Raw genomic sequence first — 24,149 nt, 5'->3', positions numbered from 1 at the left:
AGGTGCTGTCCAAGTAAACTTGATCAGGTGCTGCTGTGTATCCTAGGGATAGTGCATACTGCAGCTACAGTATCCTTGGTAGTGGAGGGGGTGAATATTGAGCTTAGTGTGAGGGGTGCTGACTAAGCAGACTGCTCTACCCTGAAACACTGAGCTTCCTGAATGTTGTTGCAGCTGCCCCCATCCAAGCAAATACTTGAGCCTTGTAGATGGTGGAGAGTCATTGAAGAGTCAAGATGTGAGTTACTCATCACATAGTGCCCAGACTCCAACATCTGCCCCACTCTTGTCGCCACAATGTTGGTATGGCTGGTCTAGTTAAGTTTCTGGTCAGTGATAACCTCCAGGATGGTGAGGGAAGCAGTGATGATGTTGAAGCTGTTGAAAATCAAGAGAAGGTGGTTGGGCCTTTTGTTTTTGAAGATAGTTATGTGGTACTTATGTGGCACAAATGTTATCTGCCACAAGCCTGGATGTTGTTCAAGTCCTGCTATAAGCTAGCATGGCCTACTCTGTCATCAGAGGATTTATGAATGGAGCTGAACACAGTAGAATATGTAGTGGCAGCCCCACATGATGACGCAGCTAAAGATGTTTAAACTGAGGACGCTGCCCTGAGAAACTCCTGTAGCACTGTCCTGAGCCTGCAATGATTGGGCTCTGATTCTAGCCCTGACTCTAGCTACTGGAGGGTTTTCCCATTAACCTCTGTTTTGCTAGGGCTCCTTGATGCCACACTCAGTCAATTGTTGCCTTTATGCCAAGGGCAACTACGCTCACCACTCCTTTATAATTTATCAATGCACTAAAGACTTTCAGTGCTGTACACAAGGACTGTAAGTTATAAACAAATATTGCAATCTACTGGTTCTGATGGCACCTTAACTGCAAGACTGAAATGACATTTTACTCTTAAACTCAGTATAGTCACTATCACTTTTATAACTTGTCTTCCGAGACATAATAAATCCTCGACAAAACTGAGAATGCCTAAGGCACAAAAAGGAGAGAAACGTCCAAAGCACAAACATCCAGCAGTAAGCTCCGTGCAATTATTCAATCCCACTCCCTCGCATTGATTTTTAGCACAATGGACTACACTAAAAACCGCCACAATTAGGATAAAGGACAGACTACCAATGGAAATACAAATTCTCAGCATACATTATCCATGGGAACCATGGATATCAGATCATTTTGGAGAATTGTTAACATTAAAAGAGCTTTGACCATGAAAAAGAATACAGTAATCAGTTTTACAAACACACAATGTAATGATAAAAGTCACTCTCAATCCATTACTGTGTAACCTGGGGATGACGCACAACTATACTGGTTATTCTTTCTCCCTAAACAGTTGCCAAACTGTTTCTTTCTGAAGAATTTACATTTATATACCAACTTTAATATAGGAAAACACGCCAAAGCACTTCACAGAGGCATAATCTGACAGAACATGACACAGAACCAAAAAAGGAGATATTAGGAGAGATGACTAAAAGCTTGGTCGAAGAGGTAGGTTTTAAGGAGCGTCTTAAAGGAGAGAGAGGTGAGGAGATGGAGGGATAAAAGAAGGGAATACCAGAGCTTACGGGATAAATGGCTGAAGGTAGAGCTGACAATGGTGGGACGAATGGAGTGTGGGATGCTTAAGAGGCCAGATTTGGAAGAATACAGAGTTCTCAGAGAGTTGTAGGGCTGAAGAAGATTCAAGAGACAGGGAGGGCGAGACCATAAAGGGATTTGAACATGAGGCTGAGAATTTTAAATTGGGGATTGGGAGCCAATGTAGATTAGCGAACACAGGGGTAAGTGAGGCCTGCTGTGGGTTAGGATACGGGCAGCCGAGTCCGTACAGATGTGCTCAAGTTTATGGAGGTCGGAGGAAGGGAGGCCAACCAAGAGAGCATTTGAATCGTCCAGTCTGGAGGTGAAATAAATCATGGATGATTTCAGCAGATGGGCTGAGGTAGGGACAGAGATGAGCGATGTTTTGGAGGGCGTCTTTGTCGTGGAGAGGATAAGGGGTTGGAAGCACAGCTTGGCTGAATAAGATGGCGAAGTTGCAAACAGTTGAATCTGAGACAGTGGTCAGGCATGGGGATGGAATTGGTGGCGAGGGAATGAAGCTTGTGGAAGAGGTCGAAGACAATGGATTTGGTCTACCCAATGTTTAATAGGAAGAAATTGAAGCTCATCCAATGCTGACTGTCAGACAAGCAGGCTAACAACACAAAAACAGTGGAGGGGTTGAAAGAGGTGGTGCAGAGGTAGAGCTGGGTGTTGGCAGTGTACAGGCAGAACCTGACATCATACCTTCGGATTATGTTGCCGAGGGACAGTATGTAGATGAGGAATAGAAGTGGGGTGGAAGAATAGATCCTTGGGGGACTTCAGAGGTAACAGAGCAGGGACAGGAAGAGTAGCCATTGCAGGAGATTCTCTAGCTATGACTGAATAGGCAAGAGTAGAGCCCAAATGAGGGCAGTCCCACTCAGTTGGACAACGGAGGAGACACATTGGAGGAGGGTGGTGTGGCTAGCAATGTCAAATGCTGCAGAGAGGTCAAGAAGGACAAGGAAGGATAGTGCACCATGGTTACAGTCACGTGTGACATTTCAGTGGTATGGTAGGGGTGGAAATCTGATTGGAGTTGCGGGAAAAATGGATTTGGGAGGCGACAACATGTTCAAGGACTAAGCCAGTGTAACTTTAAGATGTTGAATATTTTAAAAAGCTGCATCAATATGTGCAGAGTAAATAGTATGTGGCTACACACCGTATCTGTAGTTCTGCATTACTGGCTCTATTTCACCCTCTCCTCTTGTTACATAAAGCCACAGATGGGAGGACTACCAATACATTCCTAATAGCATCAGGGCCACAGAATGGGCAGCCTGTCAACGAGAATACCCATTTCAAGGTATAGTTTGCTTACTCATGGATTTGTTCCTGGGCATGAGCATGTAAATTAATCTTATGTGAAGCAATGTTAAGCCAAATCCTATCTGTTCTATTGGTTCAGATTAGTTCTTTGATGAAGTAACAGAGAGGGTTGATGATGGTAGTGTGTTTGATGTTGTGCATATGGACTTTCAAAAGAAATTTGATAAAGTACCACATAATAGACGGTGACAAAATTGAAGCCCATGGAATTAAAGGGACAGTGGCTGTGTAGATACAAAAGTGGCTAAGGGACAGAAAGCAGAGAGTAGTGGTGAACGGTTGTTTTTCAGACTGGAGGGAAGTGTGCAGTGGTGTCCCCAGGGGTCGGTGTTGGAACCACTGCTCTTTTTGATATATATTAATGACCTGGACTTGGGTGTACAGGGCATAATTTCAAAGTTTGCAGATGACACGAAACTCAGAAATGTAGTAAACAGTGTGGAGGGTTAGTAACAAACTTCGGGAGGACATAGACACACTGGTAAAATGAGCAGACACATGACAGATGAAATTTAACACAGAGAAGTGTGAAGTGATTCATATTGGTAGGAAGAATGAGGAGCGACAATGTAACTAAATGGTACAATTTTAAAGAGAGTACAGGAACAGAGAGACCTGGGTGTGTACGTACACATGTCTTTGAAGATGGCAGAACAAATTGAGAAGGCTGTTAAAAAGGCATACAGGAACCTTGGCTTTATAAATATAGGCATAGAGTACTTCAACTTCAACTATCCTAATAAAGACTGGGATAAGAGAGGGGGAAGAATTTCTGAAGTGTGTTCAGGAAAACGTTCTTGATCAGTACGGTTATGACCCAATGTGGAAGGAGGCATTGCTGGATCTGGTTCTGAGGAATGAGGTGGGTCAAGTAGAGCAAGTGCCAGTCGGGGATCATTTAGGGAATAGTGATCATAGTATCATAAGGTTTAGACTAGCTATGGAAAAGGACAGGGCGCAATCTCGAGTAAAAATACTTAGCTGGAGGAAAGCCAATTTCAGTGGGTTGAGAATGGATGTAGCCCGAATAATTTGGAATCAAAGATTGGCAGGCAAAACTGCAATCAAATGGGCTGCCTTTAAAAAGGGGATGGTTCGGGTACAGCCGAGGTACATTTACATGAGGGGAAAAGGTAGGGCAACCAAAGCCAGAGCTCCTTAGATGACGAAAGAGATAGCGAGCAAGATGAAGCAGAAAAAGGGGACATATGACAGATGTCAGGTTGAGAATACAAGTGAGAACCAGGCTGAATATAGAAAATTCAGAGCGAAAAAGGAAATAAGAGGGGCAAAGAGAGAGTATGAGAATAGATTGGCAACTAACATAAAAGGGAATCCAAAAGTCTTCTATAGGCATTTAATAGTAAATGGGTAATAAGAGGAGGGGTGGGGCCGATTAGGGACCAAAATGAAAACCTACGCATGGATGCATAAAGCATGGCTGAGGTACTAAATGAGTACTTTGCATCTGTCTTTACCAAGGAAGAAGATGCTGCCAATGTCATGGTGAAAGAGGAGGTAGTTGAGATACTGGATGGGATAAAAACTGATAAGGAGGAGGTACTAGAAAGGCTGGCTGTACTTAAAATAATTAAGTCACCAGGACCGGATGGAATGCATCCTAGGATGCTGAGGGAATTAAAGGTGGAAATTGCGGAGGTACTGGCCATAATCTTCCAATTCTCCTTGGATACGGAGGTGGTGCCAGAGGACTAGAGAACTTGCAAATGTCATATCCTTGTTCAAAAAAGGGTGTAAGGATACTGTAACTAGTGGGATGCCACAGGGATCAGTGCTGGGGCCTGAAATATTTACAATCTATATTAATGATTTGTAGCCAAATTTGCTGACGATACAAAGATAGGTGGGAAAGCAAGTTGTGAGGAGGACACAAAGAGTCTGCAAAGCGATATAGATAGGTTAAGTGGATGGGCAAAAATTTGGCAGATGGAGTATAATGTGGGGAAATGTGAGGTTATCCACTTTGGTAGGAAGAATAGAAAAGCAAAATATTATTTAAATGGAGAGAGATTACAGAATGCTGTGATACAGAGGGATCTGGGTGTCCTCGTACATGAAATACAAAAAGTTAGCATGCAGGTGTAGCAAGTAATTAGGAAGGAAAATGGAATGTTGGTCTTTATTGCAAGGAAGTATAAAAGTAGGAAAGTCTTGCTACAACTGTACAGGGCGTTGATGAGACCACACCTAGAGTACTGCGTACAGTTTTGGTCTTCTTTAAGGAGGAATATACTTGCATTCGAGGCAGTTCAGAGAAGGTTCACTAGGTTGATTCCTGGGATGAAGGGATTGTCTTATGAGGAAAGGTTGAGCATGTTGGGCCTGTAGTCATTGGAGTTTAGAAGAATGAGAGGCGATCTTATTGAAACATAAGATTCTGAGAGGGCTTGACAGGGTAGATGCTGAAAGGATGTTTCCCCTTGTGGGGGAATCTAGAACTTGGGGCATAGTTTCAGAATAAGGGTTTGCCCATTTAAGACGGAGATGAGGAGTAATTTCTTCTCTCAGGGAATCTTTGGAATTCTCTACCCCAGAGAGTTGTGGAAGCTGAGTCATTGAATATATTCAAGACTGAGATAGACAGATTCTTGAACTTTAGGGGAATCAAGGGTTATGGGGCACAGGCACGAAAGTGGAGTTGAGAACAAGATCAGATCAGGCATGATCTTATTGAAGGGCGGAGCAGGCTCGAGGAGCCATATGGCCTACTCATGCTCCTATTTCCTATGTTCTTATGATAAACCCAACATCTACAGGCCAGTCAGTTTAACCTCGGTAGTGGGGAAGCTTTTAGAAATTATAATCCGGGACAAAATTAACAGACACTTGGACAAGTATGGATTAATTAAGAAAAGCCAGCATGGATGTGGCGTACATGGACTTCCAAAAGGAATTTGATAAAGTGCCACATAATAGGCTTGCCAGCAAAGTTGAAGTCCATGGAATAAAAGGGACAGTGGCAGCATGGATATGAAATTAGCTAAGTGACAGGATACAGAGAGTATGGTGAATGATTGCTTTTTGGACTGGATATATATTCTTCATATATATTAATGACTTAGACTTGACTGTACAGGGCACAATTTCAAAATTTGAAAGTGACACAAAACTTGGAAGTATAGTGAACAGTGAGGAGGATAGTGATAGACTTCAAGGAGACATAGACAGGCTGGTGGAATGGGCGGGCATGTGGCAGATGAAATTTAATGCAGAAAAATTTGAAGTGATTCATTTTGGTAGGAAAAACAAGGAGAGGCAATATAAACTAAAGAGTACAACCCTAAAGGGGGTGCAGGAACAGAGAGACCCTGAGGGTGTATGAGCACAAATCGTTGAAAGTGGCAGGGCAGATTGAGAAAGCGGTTAAAAAAGCATATGAGATCCTGGGCTTCATAAATAGAGGCATAGAGTACAAAAATAAGGAAGTTATGATGAATCTTTATAAAACATTGTTTTGACCTCAACTCGAGTATTGTGTCCAATTCTGGGCATCGCACTTTAGGAAAGATGTGAAGGCCTTCGAGAGGATGCAGAAAAAATTTACAAGAATGGTTCCAGGGATGAGGGATTTCAGTTACGTGGATAGACTAGAGAAGCTGAGGTTGTTCTCCTTAGAGCAGAGAGAGATTTGATAGAGGTGTTCAAAATCATGAGGGGTCTAGACAGAGTAGAGAAACTGTTCTCATTGGCAGAAGGCTCGAGAACCAGAGGACACAGATTTAAGGTGATTGGCAGAAAATCCAAAGGTGAGATTGTTATATATGCAGACTATATATATACTCTCTGTGTAGTCACTGTATAGTTACAAAAGATGGAGACTTGTTTACCTGATGTACTATCAATAAGGTTTACACTGTGTATACACTATGCTGGCACCACGAGAGGATGCAACTGGTGGAAACCAGGGTTTCCTGCCCTGGTGGCAGGGGCTGTATAAAAGGGTAGCCATCATGTGGCTGCCTCACTCTGGAGTTACGAATAAAGGACCACGGTCACTACAGTTTGAGTACAACACATTGCCTCGTAGAGTCATTCATAAATACAGTACAGACATAACAGAGATGAGGAAAAACTTTTTTACGCAGCAAGTGGTTAGGATCGGAATGCACTGCCTGAAGTGTGGTGGAAGCAGATTCAATTGTGGCTTTCAAAAGGGAATTGGATAAGTACCTGAAGGAAAAAAAATTGCAGGGCTACGGGGAAAGGGCGGGGGAGTGGGACTATCTGATGTGCTCATGCAGAGAGCCGGCACGGTTTCAATTGGACCGAATGGTCTCCTTCCGTGCCGTAACCATTCTATGAGTCTATAGGGGAGAAAATTAGGCGCTAAGTTTTTTAAAATTTGCCGCTCCACTTCCTTCCTGGAGCGCAATCAGCAGCAGACGGGGCGGTAAATGGAGCAGCACTGCACACTGGGCCATGCAGCACTGCCATTTTGAAAGGCTCCTTCCCTCCCTTAAAGAGAAGGGCCATCGCTGCAGGCTCTGCAAAGAAAAAACGTACTTTCTCCACGAGGGCAGTGGCAATCCCGCCCGATCAGCCCAGCACTCAAGTAGAGTGCCGGGCTGATCGATCGCGGACAGGAACCCACGAAAAAACTTGCAAAAGGGAAAGTACATTTTTTTTTACTCACCTCGGCCACCTCGCCCAAAGTGCTCAGCCTCCCGATGGATGCCTCCTGCAGATGCCGATGTTTTCAGCTGATGATTCTGCAGGGGGCGGAACACAAGTTCGGATCCGGGTGTCGCTACCGCGGCGATGCGCACAGCAATGACGCTACGATCTCCGGGCGAAGGAGATCGGGGCACAACGCCGTAACACCGCTGCAAAACTCCCACCGAATATTCCGGGAGTCGATGTTATCGCTGCGCCCGATCGCAACCCTGTTAGCACCCCGTTATCACCCCCCGGAGGCAATAACCAGAGGCGCTAACGAAGCTAATTTCTAGGCCTATGATTCTATGGGTACAAAAAGCAAGGAAGTTATGCTAAACCTTTATAAAACACTGGTTAGGCCCCAATTGAAATAATGTGGCCAATTCTGGGCAACACACTCGAGGAGCTCAGAGCCCTCCCGGATGCACTTCCTCCACTTAGGGCGGTCTTTGGCCAGGGACTCCCAGGTGTCAGTGGGGATGTCGCACTTTATCAGGGAGGCTTTGAGGGTGTCCTTGTAACGTTTCCTCTGCCCGCCTTTGGCTCATTTGCCGCGGATGAGTTCCGAGTAGAGCGTTTGCTTTGGGAGTCTCGTGTCTGGCATGCGAACTATGTGGCCTGCCCAGCGGAGCTGATCAAGTGTGGTCAGTGCTTCGATGCTGGGGATGTTGGCCTGGATGAGGATGCTAATGTTTTCCCAGGGGATTTGCAGGATCTTGCGGAGACATCGCTGGTGGTATTTCTCCAGCGACTTGAGGTGTCTACTGTACATGGTCCACGTATCTGAGCCATACAGGAGGGCGGGTATTACTACATGAGCTTGGTGACTGTTTTGAGGGACTGGTCTTCAAACACTCTTTTCCTCAGGCAGCCGAAGGCTGCACTGGCGCACTGGAGACGGTGTTGGATCTCGTCTTGTTTTGCTCTTGTTGATATGAGGCTCCCGAGATAGGGGAAGTGGTCCACGTTGTCCAGGGCCACACCGTGGATTTTGATGTCTGGGGGGCAGTGCTTTGCGGCGAGGAAAGGCTGGTGGAGGACTTTTGTCTTACTAATGTTTAGCGTAAGGCCCATGCTTTCATACGCCTTGGTAAATATGTCGACTATGTCCTGGAGTTCAGCCTCTGTGTTTGCACAGACGCAGGCATCGTCCGTGTACTGTAGCTCGACGACAGAGGTTGGAGTGGTCTGGCATTATTCAAAACAGAGCAGGGATCTCTCTAGTATCCCGTCCTATATTCCTCCTTCAATCAACACCAAAAAGCAGAATTTCTGGGTATTCATCTAATTGCTTTATGTGGGATCTTGCTGTGTGCAAAATGGCTGTTTATTTTGCCTCACAACAGTCACTGCAATGTAAAACAATTCATTGTATGTGAAGTGCTTCATGACATATTCTGATAAGGTAGTCTACAAATGCAAACCTTTCATTTAAAAAGGTACATTCCAGTTTACAGAGTTAGCTGTAATCTCAGCTAGAGCTGCAGTGGTAGGGTATCTCAGCATCAATAAGTTGGTGGAGGGAAGGGTACAGTAATAGAAAAGTCATCCAATGTTCCCACGCATGACTACAGTCTAGTGACTCCTGCTGAAAATGATGTGAAGGAAGAGCTGGGCTCAGCTGTGATGTTTCTATGAGAGCAAGATATCAGCATTTGTGAAGCTATACCTGAGTGCAAGGCACAACCTTCAAGGAAAGAAGGAAAAACAAAAAGACACCTTTCATTCACCCCAAACTAGATATCATCTCATGGGCAACATTTATCACAGTGTGCAGATTGACCTTAAAATACTTTTTTTTTTAAAATTGTACATTAACATCCAGACTCATACAAACAAATGCACATTTTATTGGGAGAGAGGTTCACACAAAAGGACTGGCTTAAACAAAGTTGGATGTAAGGAACAGCTTTTTAATAGGCATCTGCATCTCCATGAAATCACATAAACTTTGCTTAATCTCTAAACCAAAACTATTTTTCATATTTGTAAATTTGTATATTGCACCTCTAACTTCATTTAGTCCCACCTTTCTTCAGAAAAGTAAACCTGTCCTGTCTGTCACTCTGTCGTGATTTTCAAACTTTTATGAATTGGTGAACCTTTGCTTTACTGACATACTCCCAGGTATCTCCTTTCCTAATTTTCAAAAGATGTCATCAGCCATCCAGAAGGAATACAGAAAAGATATGATTGCACTAGAGAGGGTAGAGAGGAAATTTACAAGTGTTTTACACAGTTCAAGCATAAACTTCCAGTTCTTATATTCTATGCTTCGGCTAATAGAGGAAAGCAACCCGTATGCCTTCTTAATCACCTTATCTACCTGTCCTGCTACCTTCAGGGATCTGTGGAAATGCACTCCAAGGTTCCTCTGTTCTTCTACACTTCTCAGTATTCCCTTGTCTTGTTAGCCCTCCTCAAATGCATTATCTCAGACTTCTCTGGATTGAATTCCATTTGCCACCTTTCTTCCCACCTGACCAAACCATTGCTAACTTCCTGCAGTCTACAACTTTCATCCTCACTATCAAACACACGGCATCATCTGCAAACTTCTTAATCATGGCCCCTACATTAAAATCTGAATAATTGATATAATCATTGACCTAGTACTGAGCCCTGTGGAACGCTATGGAAACAGCCTTCCAGTCACAAAAACACCCGTCGACCATTACCCTTTGCTTCCTGCCACAAAGGATTATTAGTGGCCTCGGCCTGTGAGTAATTCTCCAGCCTGTGTTCTTGTATGAGACAAAGCTGAGTGCAGGGAAACTCTAAAGGGGATTGGGGAATTTTTTTTTCATGTTCAAAGTTAAACCAGATTTCTTTTCCCCCACCATCCTCCCCTCCCCTCCCCCGCCCAGTTTTCTCCCCTGATCTCCCGAAGGCACTGACTCTTGCTGGGGTGTGAATTCACAGGCAACGGCAACAACTTGCAAGGACTTTATGCATGATGCACAATGAGTGATAAGCTATTCAGCCATGGAGGGCACCACAGCCAAACCCCTAGTCTGTATGGTCCAGTTCCACACTAAGTAGTGTTTTTACTCACAAGACATTGGAGGTAAGGAAAGGAAAAAAGAACATGTATTTATATAGTTCACGACCTCAGGACATCCCGAAGCAGTTCACAGCAGATGAATTAGTACTTTTTGAGGTGCAGTCATTGTTGTAACAGAAGGAACGCATCAGCTAATTTGTGCACAACAAGAAGCCACAAACAGCAATGAGATAATGGTGCATTATTGCCAGATTTTGTAACTTTATTAGTGAACAGATCAATTAAAATCTGTATGCCTTTCATTCCACTTTTTAAATCCCTGTCTACATTAACATCCAACAAACATTATTCAAAGGCGTTAACAAAAACATACTTAGCAAAGAGGCTAGCACATGAACGAATTGATTTAAAACGGAGACTAAGCAGTCACATGAATCGGTGTTTACAATTTTTTAAACTGGCAACTGGCCAGCTTTGGCCATAAGAATGGTTACCTCAGAAAAATACATGCTTTGCACAGAAAGTAGGCTAGAGTGATCTTTTGTGTTTGTTAAAAAAAAAACTCACTCACCTCCTCAGATATTGAAACCTCGTAGAAGTTGGATTGTTTTTCCCTGCCATGGAAACTTACATTTTAGTTTTCAGTGAAGTCCTTGGACTAAGCTTCATTAGTTCCCACCCGCCCCCGAACGCCAAGTCCAAAGAGCAGTCACGGTAGCAAAACAACGTACTGACTTTTAACTTCCCCCCCACCACATGGTGCTTGTACAAACTCTTTCATGAATGCAGTGGAGATGACTGCTGCAGCTAGCCTGGCAAAATTATATTTATGCTACGGTAACCAAACTCACTCAGGAAGAGGCGGGTTTAAAAATATAGACACAGGGCTTTGCCGATTGAAGCATTTCCCTTCAACCTCCCTCTCGTTACTGACATATCTTGAACCCCCAACAGTTAAAAGGGCCCCTTACTACTTATGAACGGGAATCTTTAAAACAAACCGTGTTGAGGAGGAAAACATAAGTTTAAGCCAGCTACAGTAATTCGACCCCTTCCCACTGTTGCCAAAGATAACTTCTTATGACTTACAGCCGTTATCAGCGAATCTCACACACGCAGAAGATTGTGATAAAACAAGGACACAGCTACACTTCAAGGCAGGCTCAATGTTCAAGAGGAATTTTCTGTGCTAACAAGTATGAAATTCCAGATTGGTAAAAGAGACGAGATGACTAGAAATATCATAAGTTACAATGAAAATATGCAATAATCTTACTCCTCGTGTTTTTTTAAATAAAGAGTTCAACCAATTTATAGGAAAGAAAAGATTTTCAATTCAAGCTTGAGAGAAATTCAGAGAACAAATGCTAATCCCCTTAATTTTCACCATTTTTCTCAGGGGCTGAAATTGCCCTCTGCCCCATTTGGGGCGGATAATCAGAATTGGGGTGGGGAATAGAGGGGAATTGCCTGCTTATCTTCTAAGAAATCATTGGGGCGGTGTTTGGGACGGCAGAGGGGCGGAAACGAGTCGGGAGCGGGGCGGAAAGCAAAATCTTAAGTGATAGATAGGGAGATGCATATTTGTTTATTGAATCCAAAGTCACTCCTTGCTATCCTGTTTTATGCTTCAGAACCACTGGTGGGAAACAGCTGGAGTAGCAGCTCCTCTGTACTCTTGTTTAATAGGAAGCTTTCCCTTCCCAACTGGAGAACACTTAAGAGTGCAATTTTCTTCCTTTACACTATACTGTTAAATTCCTTTATGCTACAATTATTCAAATGCGGTGCAAATAAATTTGACTTTATGAATCCTTTAGTGCTTGCTACCTACATCTGGCACAAATTAACATAGTTCTCTAGTTCATTAACCCTTTGTATACTTAAAATTAATTGATTCCATGCAGCAAATAAGGACAACATTATTAACAGTGAAAAAAGACACTGATATTGCTGTGAAGAAATTCTCTTCCAGCAAACCACCAATAAAATACAAGGAGAAATAAGATAGCTATGCATCTTATTAACTGACCAGACTGTGACTAGACAGTGAGTGAAGAGTCCCTCCGAACCATTAAAAAGTTTACTCTGAAAATGCAAATGTCCAATTTTGGAAAAGCTGACTTTTTAAGTTCAATATGGTTATCTAGAGACGCTCTACATTCATCCTTGAAATGTTGGGGGAGAAATTGCCCCTTTTACAGAGGGTGGAAGACACGTTTCACCCGGAGGCGCTATTGGCTCCCAGGAAATTGCCCGGGAGTTTGCGGAGGTGCTGCCATGGCAGCGGTTAGCACCCTGGACCGCCGCACAACTGGCGATGACGTCTTCGCCGTGTGCAGTGCCCCATCATCGCCGCGCCCCGACACCTTTCCATCCCGTGGGGGAAATTGCCGCAACGACATCCACTCACGGGGGCGGAAGTTAAAGGGGAGTTCCCCAGCGCCCCGCACTGCCATCTTAAGTCTTTGGTTAACTCTCGTGTCAGCTCCAGTGACTGCTTCCTATTGTGCAGCCCGGCACTCCGTTTTGGGTGCCGGACTGCAGGCCCGGTTCCACGCTGCCCTGGTGGCGGCCATCAGAGACCTTGCTGAGTGCGCAGCAGCTATCGCCTTTAAGTGAAGGGGAGGGGCATTGCAGCGCGTCAGGGCTACACGAAGCATCTGCATAGCGCTGCAGTACTCGCCCGAGTAGCGCCTCGCGACCCGCCCCTGAAGGAAGTAGAGCACGCGAGATTGCACTCCATTTCCTTTAGGGGGCGGTAACCCAATTCAGCGGCTGGGGCGGGAGGCACAGGAAGTCCCGCCCGCAGCAGGTTACAGCCCCTAATCAGGGCGCAGGGCAATTTCCACCCCCATTGTTCCACATCATACAAATAGGCCAAAGTATAAAATATTAGATCAACAATCTAAAAGGGCAACCATAAAGTGGATGCAATTGCTCACGTACACACAGTAATGAAATAAAGAATGTAAGAAATCTTAATGAACGACTGACTTCCCTACTAGGTTTCTGTTACCAGTTATATTTGTAAAATGTAATTAAAAAGAGTGTCCTTTAGCTCCACTGACAGCTCACTAAGTGAATGTATACCAAATTGTCTGAGGCATATAGATGCACAGATCAGAGGTTCCATCCTTCATCTATACTGGGGCGGGAGTGTTACAGTTTTTCTTTTTGTCCCTGGAAAATTCAGGCAGGGTTCCTGTTCATTATCACCATCCAGTAATTCCTGCTGGAAAGTGCGGGTATTGGCTGCCAACACGAATGGACTCCGCTGTGATACCCCTCTCACAGTTGAATAGCCTGGGTCAACACGCACTGTCTAGATTGACGTATGAAGAGAGGCTAAATAGACATGATACCAGAAGGCTACTGGTGGGAGAGGAGAGGAAAAAGGAGGAACTGGAAAACGATATTTGTAAAAGGCTTTACTTGTGTCAGCTGTGGCTCAGTGGGTAACACATTTGCCTCTGAGTCAGAAGGTTGTGAGTTCATAGTCCCACTCCAGGGACTTTAGCATAAAAAAATCTAGGCGAACACTCCAGTGCAGTGCTGAGGGAACACTGAACTGTCAGCGGTGCCATCTTTCGGATGAGGCTTTAAACCGAGGCCCCGTCTGCTCTCTCAGGTGGATGTAAAAGATCCCATGGCACTATTTCGAAGAAGAGTTGGAGTGTTATCCCTGGGGTCCTCGCCAATCTTCATCCCTCAATCAACATCACTAAAACAGATTAAATGGTCATTATCACATTGCTGTTTGTGGGAGCTTGCTTGTGCGCAAATTGACTGCCGCGTTTCCTACATTACAATAGTGACTACACTTCAAAAGTAGTTCATTGGCTGTAAAACGCTTTGAGATGTCCAGTGCTCGTAAAAGGCGTTATATAAATGCAAGTTTTTTTTTTCTTTCATCAGATCAGAGCAGAATCTATTCATGAAGGCAGGTCACCTGGTTTGTTGATATCATAGAATCATAGAACTTTACAGCACGGAAGGAGGCCATTTCAGCCCATCATGTCTGTGCCGGCTGATCAAGAGCTATCCAGCCTAATCCCACTTTCCAGTTCTTGGTCCATAGCCCTGTAGGTTATGGCACTTTAAGTGCACATCCAGGTATTTTTTAATACCACCCTTTCAGGCAGTGAGTTCCAGACCTCCACCACCCTTTGGGTGAAGAAATTTACCCTTATATCGCCTCTAAACCTCCCCCCAATTACTTAGTCCCCTGGTTGTTGACCCCTCTGCCAAGGGAAACAGATACTTTCTATCCACTCTATCCAGACCCTCATAATTTTATACATCTCAATCAGGTCTCCCCTCAGCTTCCTCTGTTCCAAAGAAAATAGATCTCCAATCTTTCCTCATAACCAAAATTCTCCAGTCCAGGCAATATTCTTGTAAATCTCCTCTGCACCCTTTCCAGTGCAATCACATCTTTCCTGTAATGTAGTGCCCAGAACTGCACACAATACGCCAGCTGCAGTCTAACCTGTGCTTTATACAGTTCAAGCATAACCTCCTTGCTCTTGTATTCCATGACTCGACTAATAAAGGCAAGTATTCCATATGCCTTCTCAACCACCTTATCTACCTGGCCTGCTACCTTCAGGGATCTGTGGACCTGCATTCCAAGGTCCCTTTATTCCTCTATATTTTTCAGTGTCGTACCATTTAATGTGTATTCCCTTGCCTTGTTAGACCTCCCCAAATGCATCACCTCACACTTATGGATTGAATTCCATTTGTCATTGTTCTGCCCATCTGACCAGTACATTGATATCTTCCTGCAATCCACAGCTTTCTTCTTCATTATCAACCACACAGCCTATTTTAGTATAATCTGCAAACTTCTTAATCATACCCCCTAATTCAACAAAAAGGGACCCAGCACTGAGCCCTACGAAACCCCAATGGATACAGCCTTCCAGTCAGAAAAACACCCATCAACGATTACCTTTTGCTTTCTGCCTCTGAGCCAATTTTGGATCCAACTTGCCACTTTGCCCTGGATCCCATGAGCTTTTACTTTCGTGACCAATCTGCCATGTGGAACCTTATCAAAAGGTTTGCTAAAATCTGTAAAGTCCTGTCCCCTCAGTACAGATTCACACAAGGCACATAGTAAAGTCAAGGTCACTCAGAACATGCACCTTTATTACACAGCTCTCGAATGCCACACTTGCCTGAGACCTGTCCTTATACACCTGTCTGGGACAGGTATCCAGTGTCTCCTGCAAGTGCACCCCTGGTGGTAAGGTAAGCTTGTGGTTACAGGTCATCTCTGGTTACAGTCATGTATAGCATGGTAAGATACAGTTATGTACAGTAGTGTTAGATACATGACATCACCCTCCCCCAAGGTCTTATTGTCTTTATAGGTTCAGTCTCTCAGGTGGTCTATGCTCTCGCGTGGAGCGTCTTAGTTGTGGTTCAGTTGTTTGCCTTGGTGCCTGTTGACCTTTCGGGGTGATTGCTAGTATCTCGCCTGAGCTGTCTGTTTCATTCAGTGTGATTGTTGGTGTCTCGCCTGGGCTGTCTGTTGGGATTGCCCTTTCCTCAGGTTGTTCCCTCTGTCTGTCCACCAGGTGTGATGTGAGTTCCACATTGTAGTCTGCTTCTGGTTCAGCAGTGTTGTTGGTAAATCTACTTTTGACTTGGTCTACATGCCTCCGGCAGGTTTGGCCATTGTTCATTTGTACCACCAGTAGCCTGTTTCCTTCCTTGCCTGTTACTGTCCCTGCAAGCCATTTGGGACCCCTGCCATAGTTTAGCACAAACACTTTGTCCCCTATCTCATTCCACCTCCCCTCGAATTTCGGTCATGGTACTCGGTTAGCTTACGGCGCTTTGCCTCAATGATTTCATGCATGTCTGGGAGGATTAATGAGAGCCTTGTCTTTAAGGTCCGTGTCATTAATAGTTGCGCGAGGGGAACTCCAGTCAATGAATGCGGACGAGATCTGTATGCCAGCAGCAGTCGTGACAGGCGGCCCTGCAGCGTGGGACTTTGGATTTTGAGCATGCCTTGTTTAATGATCTGCACTGCTCGCTCCGCCTGGCCGTTGGAGGCCGGCTTGAACGGTGCCGTCTTAACGTGATTTATGCCATGGTCACTTATAAAATCTTGGAATTCTGCGCTGGTGAAGCACGGACCATTATCACTGACCAATATGTCAGGAATGCCGTGCGTTGCGAACATGGTTCCAAGGCTCTCCACAGTGGCGGAGGTGGTGATCGAGTTTAAAATGGTGCATTCGATCCACTTAGAAAATGCATCTACAACTATGAGGAACATTTTGCCCATGAATGGGCCCGCATAGTCTACGTGCACCCGCGACCATGATTTGGTGGGCCAGGGCCAGGGGCTCAGGGGGGCCTCCCTGGGGACATTACTGAGTTGGGCACAAATGGTGCACCGTCGGACGCAGAGCTCCAAGTCCGCGTCAATGCCAGGCCACCAGATGTGAGATCTGGCTATGGCCTTCATGAGAACGATCCATGGGTGCTCATGGTGGAGCTCCCAGACAAATGCGGCATAACTACTCGGCTGCCCCACATCAGGCAGTCTGCTTGAAGTGACAGTTCATGCATGCGCCTATGGAAAGGTTTGATCTCCTTGGGGCAGGCATCGCAAGCCTCTGCCCAGTCACCGGTTAGGACATATCTTTTTACGAGGGATAACGTGGAGTCGTTGGTCGTCCAGGCTCTGATTTGGTGAGCCGTCATGGCCGAACCTGTGGACTCAAAGGCATTGATTGCCATGACTATCTCACAGTCCTGTTCTTCAGACCCTTCCGTGGTCGCCAGGGGTATCCTGCTAAGCGCGTCGGAACAGTTGTCTGTGCCTGGTCTGTGCCTTATGGTGTAATTGTAAGACGCCAGCATGAGTGCCCACCGTTGAATACGTGCCAAGGGGTTGCCGTTTATTGCCCTGCTTTCGGATAGTAGGGACGTGAGGGGCTTGTGGTCGGTTTCTAACGCGAACTTGGCCCCGAAAAGGTATTGGTGCATCTTTTTGACACCGTACACGCACGCGAGCGCCTCCTTCTCCACCATTCCATACCCACGCTCCGCCCACGAAAGTGACCTGGAGGCATAAGCTATGGGTTGTAATTTACCCGCACTATTGACATGTTGTAAAACGCCCCGACCCCGTACGCTGACGCATCACATGTAAGAACTAGCTTTTTACCTGGATCCAAGAAAGCCAAAAGACTGTTGGAACACAGAAGGTTACGTGCCTTATTGAAGGCGTGTTCCTGGGCGTCCCCCCAAAAAACAATCGCACCCCTTTCTGAGTAGCACGTGGAGAGGCTCCAGCAGCGTGCTTAAGTTCTGCATAATGTTCCCAAAGTAATTGAGTAGCCCGAGAAAGGCATGCAGTTCTGTGACATTCCGGGGCCTGGGTGCCAGGCGAATTGCTTCTGTTTTGGACTCTGTTGGGCGGATTCCATCAGCGGCAATCCTTCTGCCCAAAAATTCAACCTCGGGCGCGAGAAACAGGCACTTGGATTTCTTAACTCTTAGGCCTATCCGATCCAACCGCTTTAGTACTTCCTCCAAATTGAGAGTCGGTGTCCCTGCCCGTGATGAGTATGTCGTCTTGAAATACAACCATCCCCGGGATGGTCTTGAGCAGACGCTCCATGTTGCGCTGGCATATGGCAGCTGCCGACCTGATGCCAGAGGGGCATCGATTGTACATGAAAAGACCTCGATGTGTGTTGATGGTGGCGAGTAGCTTGGACTCCTCGGTCAACTTTTGCGACATATATGCAGATGTGAGATCTAGTTTTGAGAAAAGTTTTCCTCCAGCCAATGTGGCAAATAAGTCCTCTGCTCTGGGCAGCGGGTATTGGTCCTGTAGGGAGACTCTGTTTATGGTAGATTTGTAGTCCCCACAGATTCGTATGGATCCATCAGGCTTCATGACTGGGAAGATGGGACTTGCCCTGTCGCTAAATTCCACGGGTGAGATAATGCCTTCCCGCAGAAGCCTGCCCAGTTCATGTTCAATCTTTTCCCTCATCACATAGGGCACAGCTCTAGCCTTGTGATGGACCGGTCTAGCATCCTGTGTGATGTAGATTTTGACTTTAGCCCCTTTGAAGGTGCCCACACCTGGCTGAAAGAGATGTTCAAATCGACTTCGAACTGTTGAGCTGGAAGTTCGTTCCTCTGACAACACGGCATGAACATCATTCCATTTCCAGTTTAGTTTTGCCAGTCAGCTTCTCCCTAGCACTGCTGGGAGATCTCCGGGGACAATCCACAGGGGAAGTCGGTTCACTGTCCCTTTGTGTGTGATGGAGAGCATGGCGCTGCCGAGGACTGGGACGATTTCTTTGGTATAGGTCCTTAGTTTGGTGTCTACCCTTGTGAGTTTTGGTCTGACTCTTTTGTGCGGCCACAGCTGTTCAAATTGTTGAGCACTCATGAGAGATTGACTCGCTCTCGTATCCAGCTCCATGTTGATGGGTATCCCGTTGAGTAGGACCCTCATCATTATTGGAGGCGTCTTGTTGTAGGAGCAGTGGCCATTGATCGTGTTGACCCGCTGTACATTAGTGTCCCGGGTACTGTCCCCACCCCGACCCTTCCGATTCGTATATCAGCCGAGCTGCCGTTTTTCTGCACATGTGGGCCAGATGCCCTGTATAGTTGCAGTTTCTGCAAACAGCATGCTAAAATCGATACCCCCTTGATAAGTGCCTTCCCGCACATCTCCAGCATAGACCGCTTCCATTGTTTCCAAAGAATGAGCTGCGTCTGGTTGATCTCTCTTGAGCTTCTCTCAGTTTGTAGTTGATTGCTCGCATTGTGGGTTGATGAGGTGTGAACGGCCGTTCATGTGGCCCTTGATGGCTTCTGGCGCCACTGCCTGCTGTTGAGGGCCTGCTCTCCTGCCTTTGTCTGTGTGTGGGCGTAGCGACTTGTTTCACGCTGTGAACCCCTTGTTCCGATGTTTCGTTAGTTGTCGTACCCGCAGTGTAGATCCACCTCGTTTCTTCTTCTCCTGCCAAGAATGTCTGTGCGACCAGTGCTGCTGCCTCTAGGGTCAAGTTCTTGGTTTCTATGAGCTTTCGGAATATGCCTGCGTGGCCTCTTCCTTCAATAAAAAAGTCTCTCAGTACTTTTCTCCTTAGTTCATCAGAGAAATCACATAAGCTAGCCAACCTCCGAAGTTCCGCCACGAAGTCGGGTATGCTCTGGCCCACACAGCGTCTGTAGTTGTAGAACCTGTGTCTGGCCATGTGTAGGCTGCTCACTGGCTTTAGGTGGTCTCTTACCAGTGTGCTCAACTCTTCAAACGACTTGCTTGCTGGTTTCTCGGGTGCCAGCAGGTCCTTCATTAAAGCGTATGTTTTTGAGCCACAGCTGGCCAAGAGATGGGCTGTTCTCTTGTCTGCCTTGTTGTCGCCTAACCAGTCTTTGGTTACAAAGCTTTGCTGGAGCCTTTCTATAAAGTCCTCCCAATTGTCTCCAGCATTGTATTTTTCATCTGAGCCGTTGTTCGCCATTCTCTAGATTCTGTAATCCCATAACTCGTCGCCACTGTAAAGTTCTGTCCCCTCAGTACAGATTCACATGAGGCACATAGTGAAGTCAAGGTCACTCAGGACATGCACCTTTATTACACAGCTCTCGAATGCCACACTTGCCTGAGACCTGGCCTTATATACCTGTCTGGGACAGGTATCCAGTGTCTCCTGCAAATGCACCCCTGGTGGTAAGGTAAGCTTGTGGTTACAGGTCATCTCTGGTTACAGTCATGTATAACATGGTAAGATACAGTTATGTACAGTCGTGTTAGATACATGACAAAATCCATATACATTACATCATATGCACTGTCCTCATTAACCCCCCTGGTTACCTCCTTGAAAAATTCAATCAAATTAGTCAGATATGACCTTTCTTTAACAAATCAATGCTGACTGTCCTTGATTAATCCATGTCTTTCCAAATGAAGATTTATCCTGTCCCTCAGGATTTTTTCCAATAATTTTCCCACAACTGAGGTTAGGCTGACGGACCTGTAATTACTCGGTCTATCCCTTTCTCCCTTTTTAAACAAAGGTACAACATTAGCAGTCCTCCAGTCCTCTGGCACCACACCTGTAGCCAGAGAGGACTAGAAAATGATGGTCAGAGCCTCTGCTATTTCCTCTTTTCATCCGGGCATTGGGATTTATTCACTTTCAAAGCTGCTAAGCCCCTTAATACTTCCTCTCTCACTATGTTTATCTCGTCTAATATTTTACACTCCTCCTCCCTCATTGCAAAGTCTGCTCTCTTTTGTGAAAACAGATGCAAAGTATTCATCAAGAATCATAGCCACATCTTCTGCCTCCACACACAGATTTCCTTTATGGTCTCTAATAGGCCCTCCTCTAGTTATCCTTTTGCTCTTAATATATTTACAAAACATCTTTGATTTTTCCCTGATTTCACTTGCTAACATTCTTTCATGCTCTGTCTTTATTTTCCTGATATCTTTTTTAATTGCATCCCTGCACTTCTTATACTCCTCTGGAGTCACTGCAGTATTGACTTCTCAGAATCTGTCATAAGCTTTCTTTTTTTCTTTATCTTAGTCTGTATCGCTGTCATCCAGGGGGCTCTAGATTTGTTAGCCCCACCGTTTTTGTTAAAGGGAACATACTCGCTCTGTACCCTCAGGATCTCCTTCTTAAATGCCTCCCGCTGCTCTGACACTGATTTACCATCAAGTAGCGGTTTCCAGTCCATCTTGGCCAAATCCCATCTCAGCTCAGCAAAATTGGCTTTACCCCAATTGAGAACTCTTTTTTCCTGGTCCACCTTTGTCCTTTTCCATAACTACCCTAAATCTTACTGAGTTATGATCACTAGCACCAAAACTGCTCTCCCACTGATACCCCTTCAACCTGCCCCTCTTCATTCCCCCAAACCAAGTCCAGAACAGTCCCCTCCCTTGTTGGGCTTGTTACATATTGGTTACATAAGTTCTCCTGAATGCATTTTAGGAATGCCATACCCTCTGTACCATTCACAATGCTTTTTTCCCAGTTAATATTAGGATAGTTGCAATCCCCCACTATTACAGCTCTATAGTTTTTGCACTTCACAGCAATTTGCCCACATATTTGTTCTTCTATCTCCCTCTGACTGTTTGGGGGTCTATAGTACACTTCCAGTAGTGTGATCACTCCTTTTTTGTTCTTCAATTCAACCCATATGACCGCGTTTGATGACGCCTCTAACAAATCATCCTTTCTCATAGCTGAAATTGTTTCTTTAATTAATACTGCGACCCCCACCCCCTTCCTTTTTTACCCCACTTTCCATCCCATCTGAAAACCCTGTAACCAGGAATGTTGAGGTGCCATACCTGTCTTTCTTTCAGCTATGTCTCAGTAATGGCTATAATATCATACTGCCAAGTGTCTATTTATGTTCCCAGCTCATCTGCCTTATTCTCTATACTCCTTGCATTGAAGTATATACCATTTAGTGGTGCCAAACTCCCGTTGTCTATTTTCCAGCCCTTTTTTCCTCTATCTTCCAAATTCACTTTCTACTTTTCTGCTGCCCAATTCCAGCTTTGCTTCTTTCCCCACGGAATCTATTCTCCGGTTCCTATCCCCCCTTCCAAGCTAGTATGAACCCTCCCCACTAGCAAACCTTCCTGTGAGGATACTGGTCCTGGCTCTGTTGCGGTGCAACCCGTCTGGCTTGTGTAGGTCCCACCTCCCCCAGAAATGGTCCAAATGACTCAGGAATCTAAAGCTCTCCAGCCATGCATTCATCTTCTCTATCCTCCTATTTCTGTACTCGCTAGCACGTGACATCGGCAGTAACCCGGAGATTACTATCTTTGAGGTCCTGCTTTTTAATCTCTTTCCTAGCTCCCTAAACTCTACCTGCAGGACCTCATCCCACTTTCTACCTATGTCATTGGTACCGAATATGGACCACGACCTCTGGCTGCTCACCCTCTCCCCTCAGAATGTCTAGCAGCCATTCAGTGACATCCCTGACCCTGGCACCAGGGAGGCAACATACTATCCTGGAGTCACGTCTGCAGCCGCAGAAACGCCTGTCTGCTTCCCTGACTATTGAATCCCCTACCACTATTGCTCTTCCATTCATCTTCCTCCCCCCTGTGCAGCTGAGCCACCCGTGGTGCCGTGAACTAGGCTCTGGCTGCACGCCCCAGAAGCACCATTGCGCCCTCACCAGTACTCAGAACAGAATACTGGTTAGAGAGTGAGATGCACTCAGGGGACTCCTGCCCTACCTGCTAGTCCTCCTGTCTGGTGGTCACCCAGTTCCTCCCTGCCTGCACACTCTTTAGATGCGGGGTGACCATCTCTAGAACGTGCTATCCACGATGCACCGCAGTGACTCTAGCCACCGCTCAAGCTCCGAAACGCGGAGCTCAAGTTGCAGCTGGAGACACCTCCTGCACACATTGTCGTCCAGACTACGCAAAGCGTCCAGGACTTCCCACGTGCCTCAGGATGTGCACTCCATGGGAGTGAACTGCCCTGCCATGCCTCTAGTTAATTGACTATAAACTAAACTATGAAATAAACTTAACACGTGAAGGCAAAAAAAAAACACCCACCGGCATCTCACCAATCAGTTCCTTCCCTTGTGCCTACTTCACTTTTGGTTTCTGATGTCATTCCTGTGTTGAGTTGCTTTTGGCTCTCTGCCTGCTCGCTGCTCCAGTCTGCCCCTCTTTCTTCGAATTCCCACTCTTTCCAAATTCCAAAATAAACCACTCTGTTTAAGTCCATTCCCTTTAAGACCACTCTGTGTAGACCACTCTGTGCTCTGAAAAACTGTTGACTTTTATACTCTTGAGAGTTACACTCAATTTACAAGTGTTACTCAGCTCCCCTATTCTTTGTGATTAACACTTATTCAAGATACCTTTGTATTAACAACAATAATTTTCCAAAGTGCTTAGCACAAGAAAGGATATCATGGCAATCCCGTTGGTCTACAAAATGGCACGGAATATAATATCCAGAGTGTAATGTATTTGCTTCATGGGTTCTTCGCTTAAGAATTCATAGCAACACATTGCTATTAAGAACTAGTTGTATACATTACACAAAGGAATCAGAGATAGTCAATGTAACTGAAATGAGTTCATCACAGGGAATTTTCTGTCCATTCAGTGCCTAATCTAGAAAACAAACAGTAAAAACTAACCTCATGATGCTGGCTGTAGATGTTTCTAACACCAATAGAGACGTAGAAATCAATGACGCGTCACTTTTTGTCTTCCTGCGAGCTGCTACATCCATTCAATCACTGTTAAAATAATTTAAACCTGTAAGTAGCATTTTTTTTAAATTGAATACAGGGCCGTCTTTTTCAGATAAATAGGTTTTCAGAAAACCTAGGTCACCCTTATCATGCTGCTGCCTTCAAATCAGAACTCAATCCCACAATTTTCCAATATGTGCTTGCAGTAGGCAGGGTATTTTGCTGCCTGAACGTATTAGGAAAATTTACCCCA

The 24,149-nt window shown here is 45.4% G+C and overlaps 1 protein-coding gene across 8 annotated transcripts in view; it reads right to left on the bottom strand.

Moving 5' to 3' along the window:
* The window catches only part of acacb (acetyl-CoA carboxylase beta), a 221,639-nt gene that overhangs the window by 172,517 nt on the left and 24,973 nt on the right, over positions 1-24,149 (bottom strand). For 6 of the 8 annotated variants that reach the window (XM_070887998.1, XM_070887999.1, XM_070888000.1 and 3 more), the window contains one exon: positions 23,840-23,941. In XM_070887998.1, the coding sequence (XP_070744099.1) occupies positions 23,840-23,934 (95 nt within the window). In that variant the 5' untranslated portion in view covers positions 23,935-23,941. Of the gene's footprint in view, positions 1-11,198; positions 11,539-23,839; positions 23,942-24,149 lie in introns of those variants that run through there. The other 2 variants (XM_070887994.1, XM_070887995.1) reach the window with 2 other exon arrangements.

The sequence above is a fragment of the Pristiophorus japonicus genome, chromosome 8 (assembly GCF_044704955.1).
Source record: "Pristiophorus japonicus isolate sPriJap1 chromosome 8, sPriJap1.hap1, whole genome shotgun sequence".
In the NCBI taxonomy this organism is placed as follows: Eukaryota; Metazoa; Chordata; class Chondrichthyes; family Pristiophoridae; genus Pristiophorus; species Pristiophorus japonicus.
This window is presented reverse-complemented; position numbering and strand designations above follow the sequence as displayed.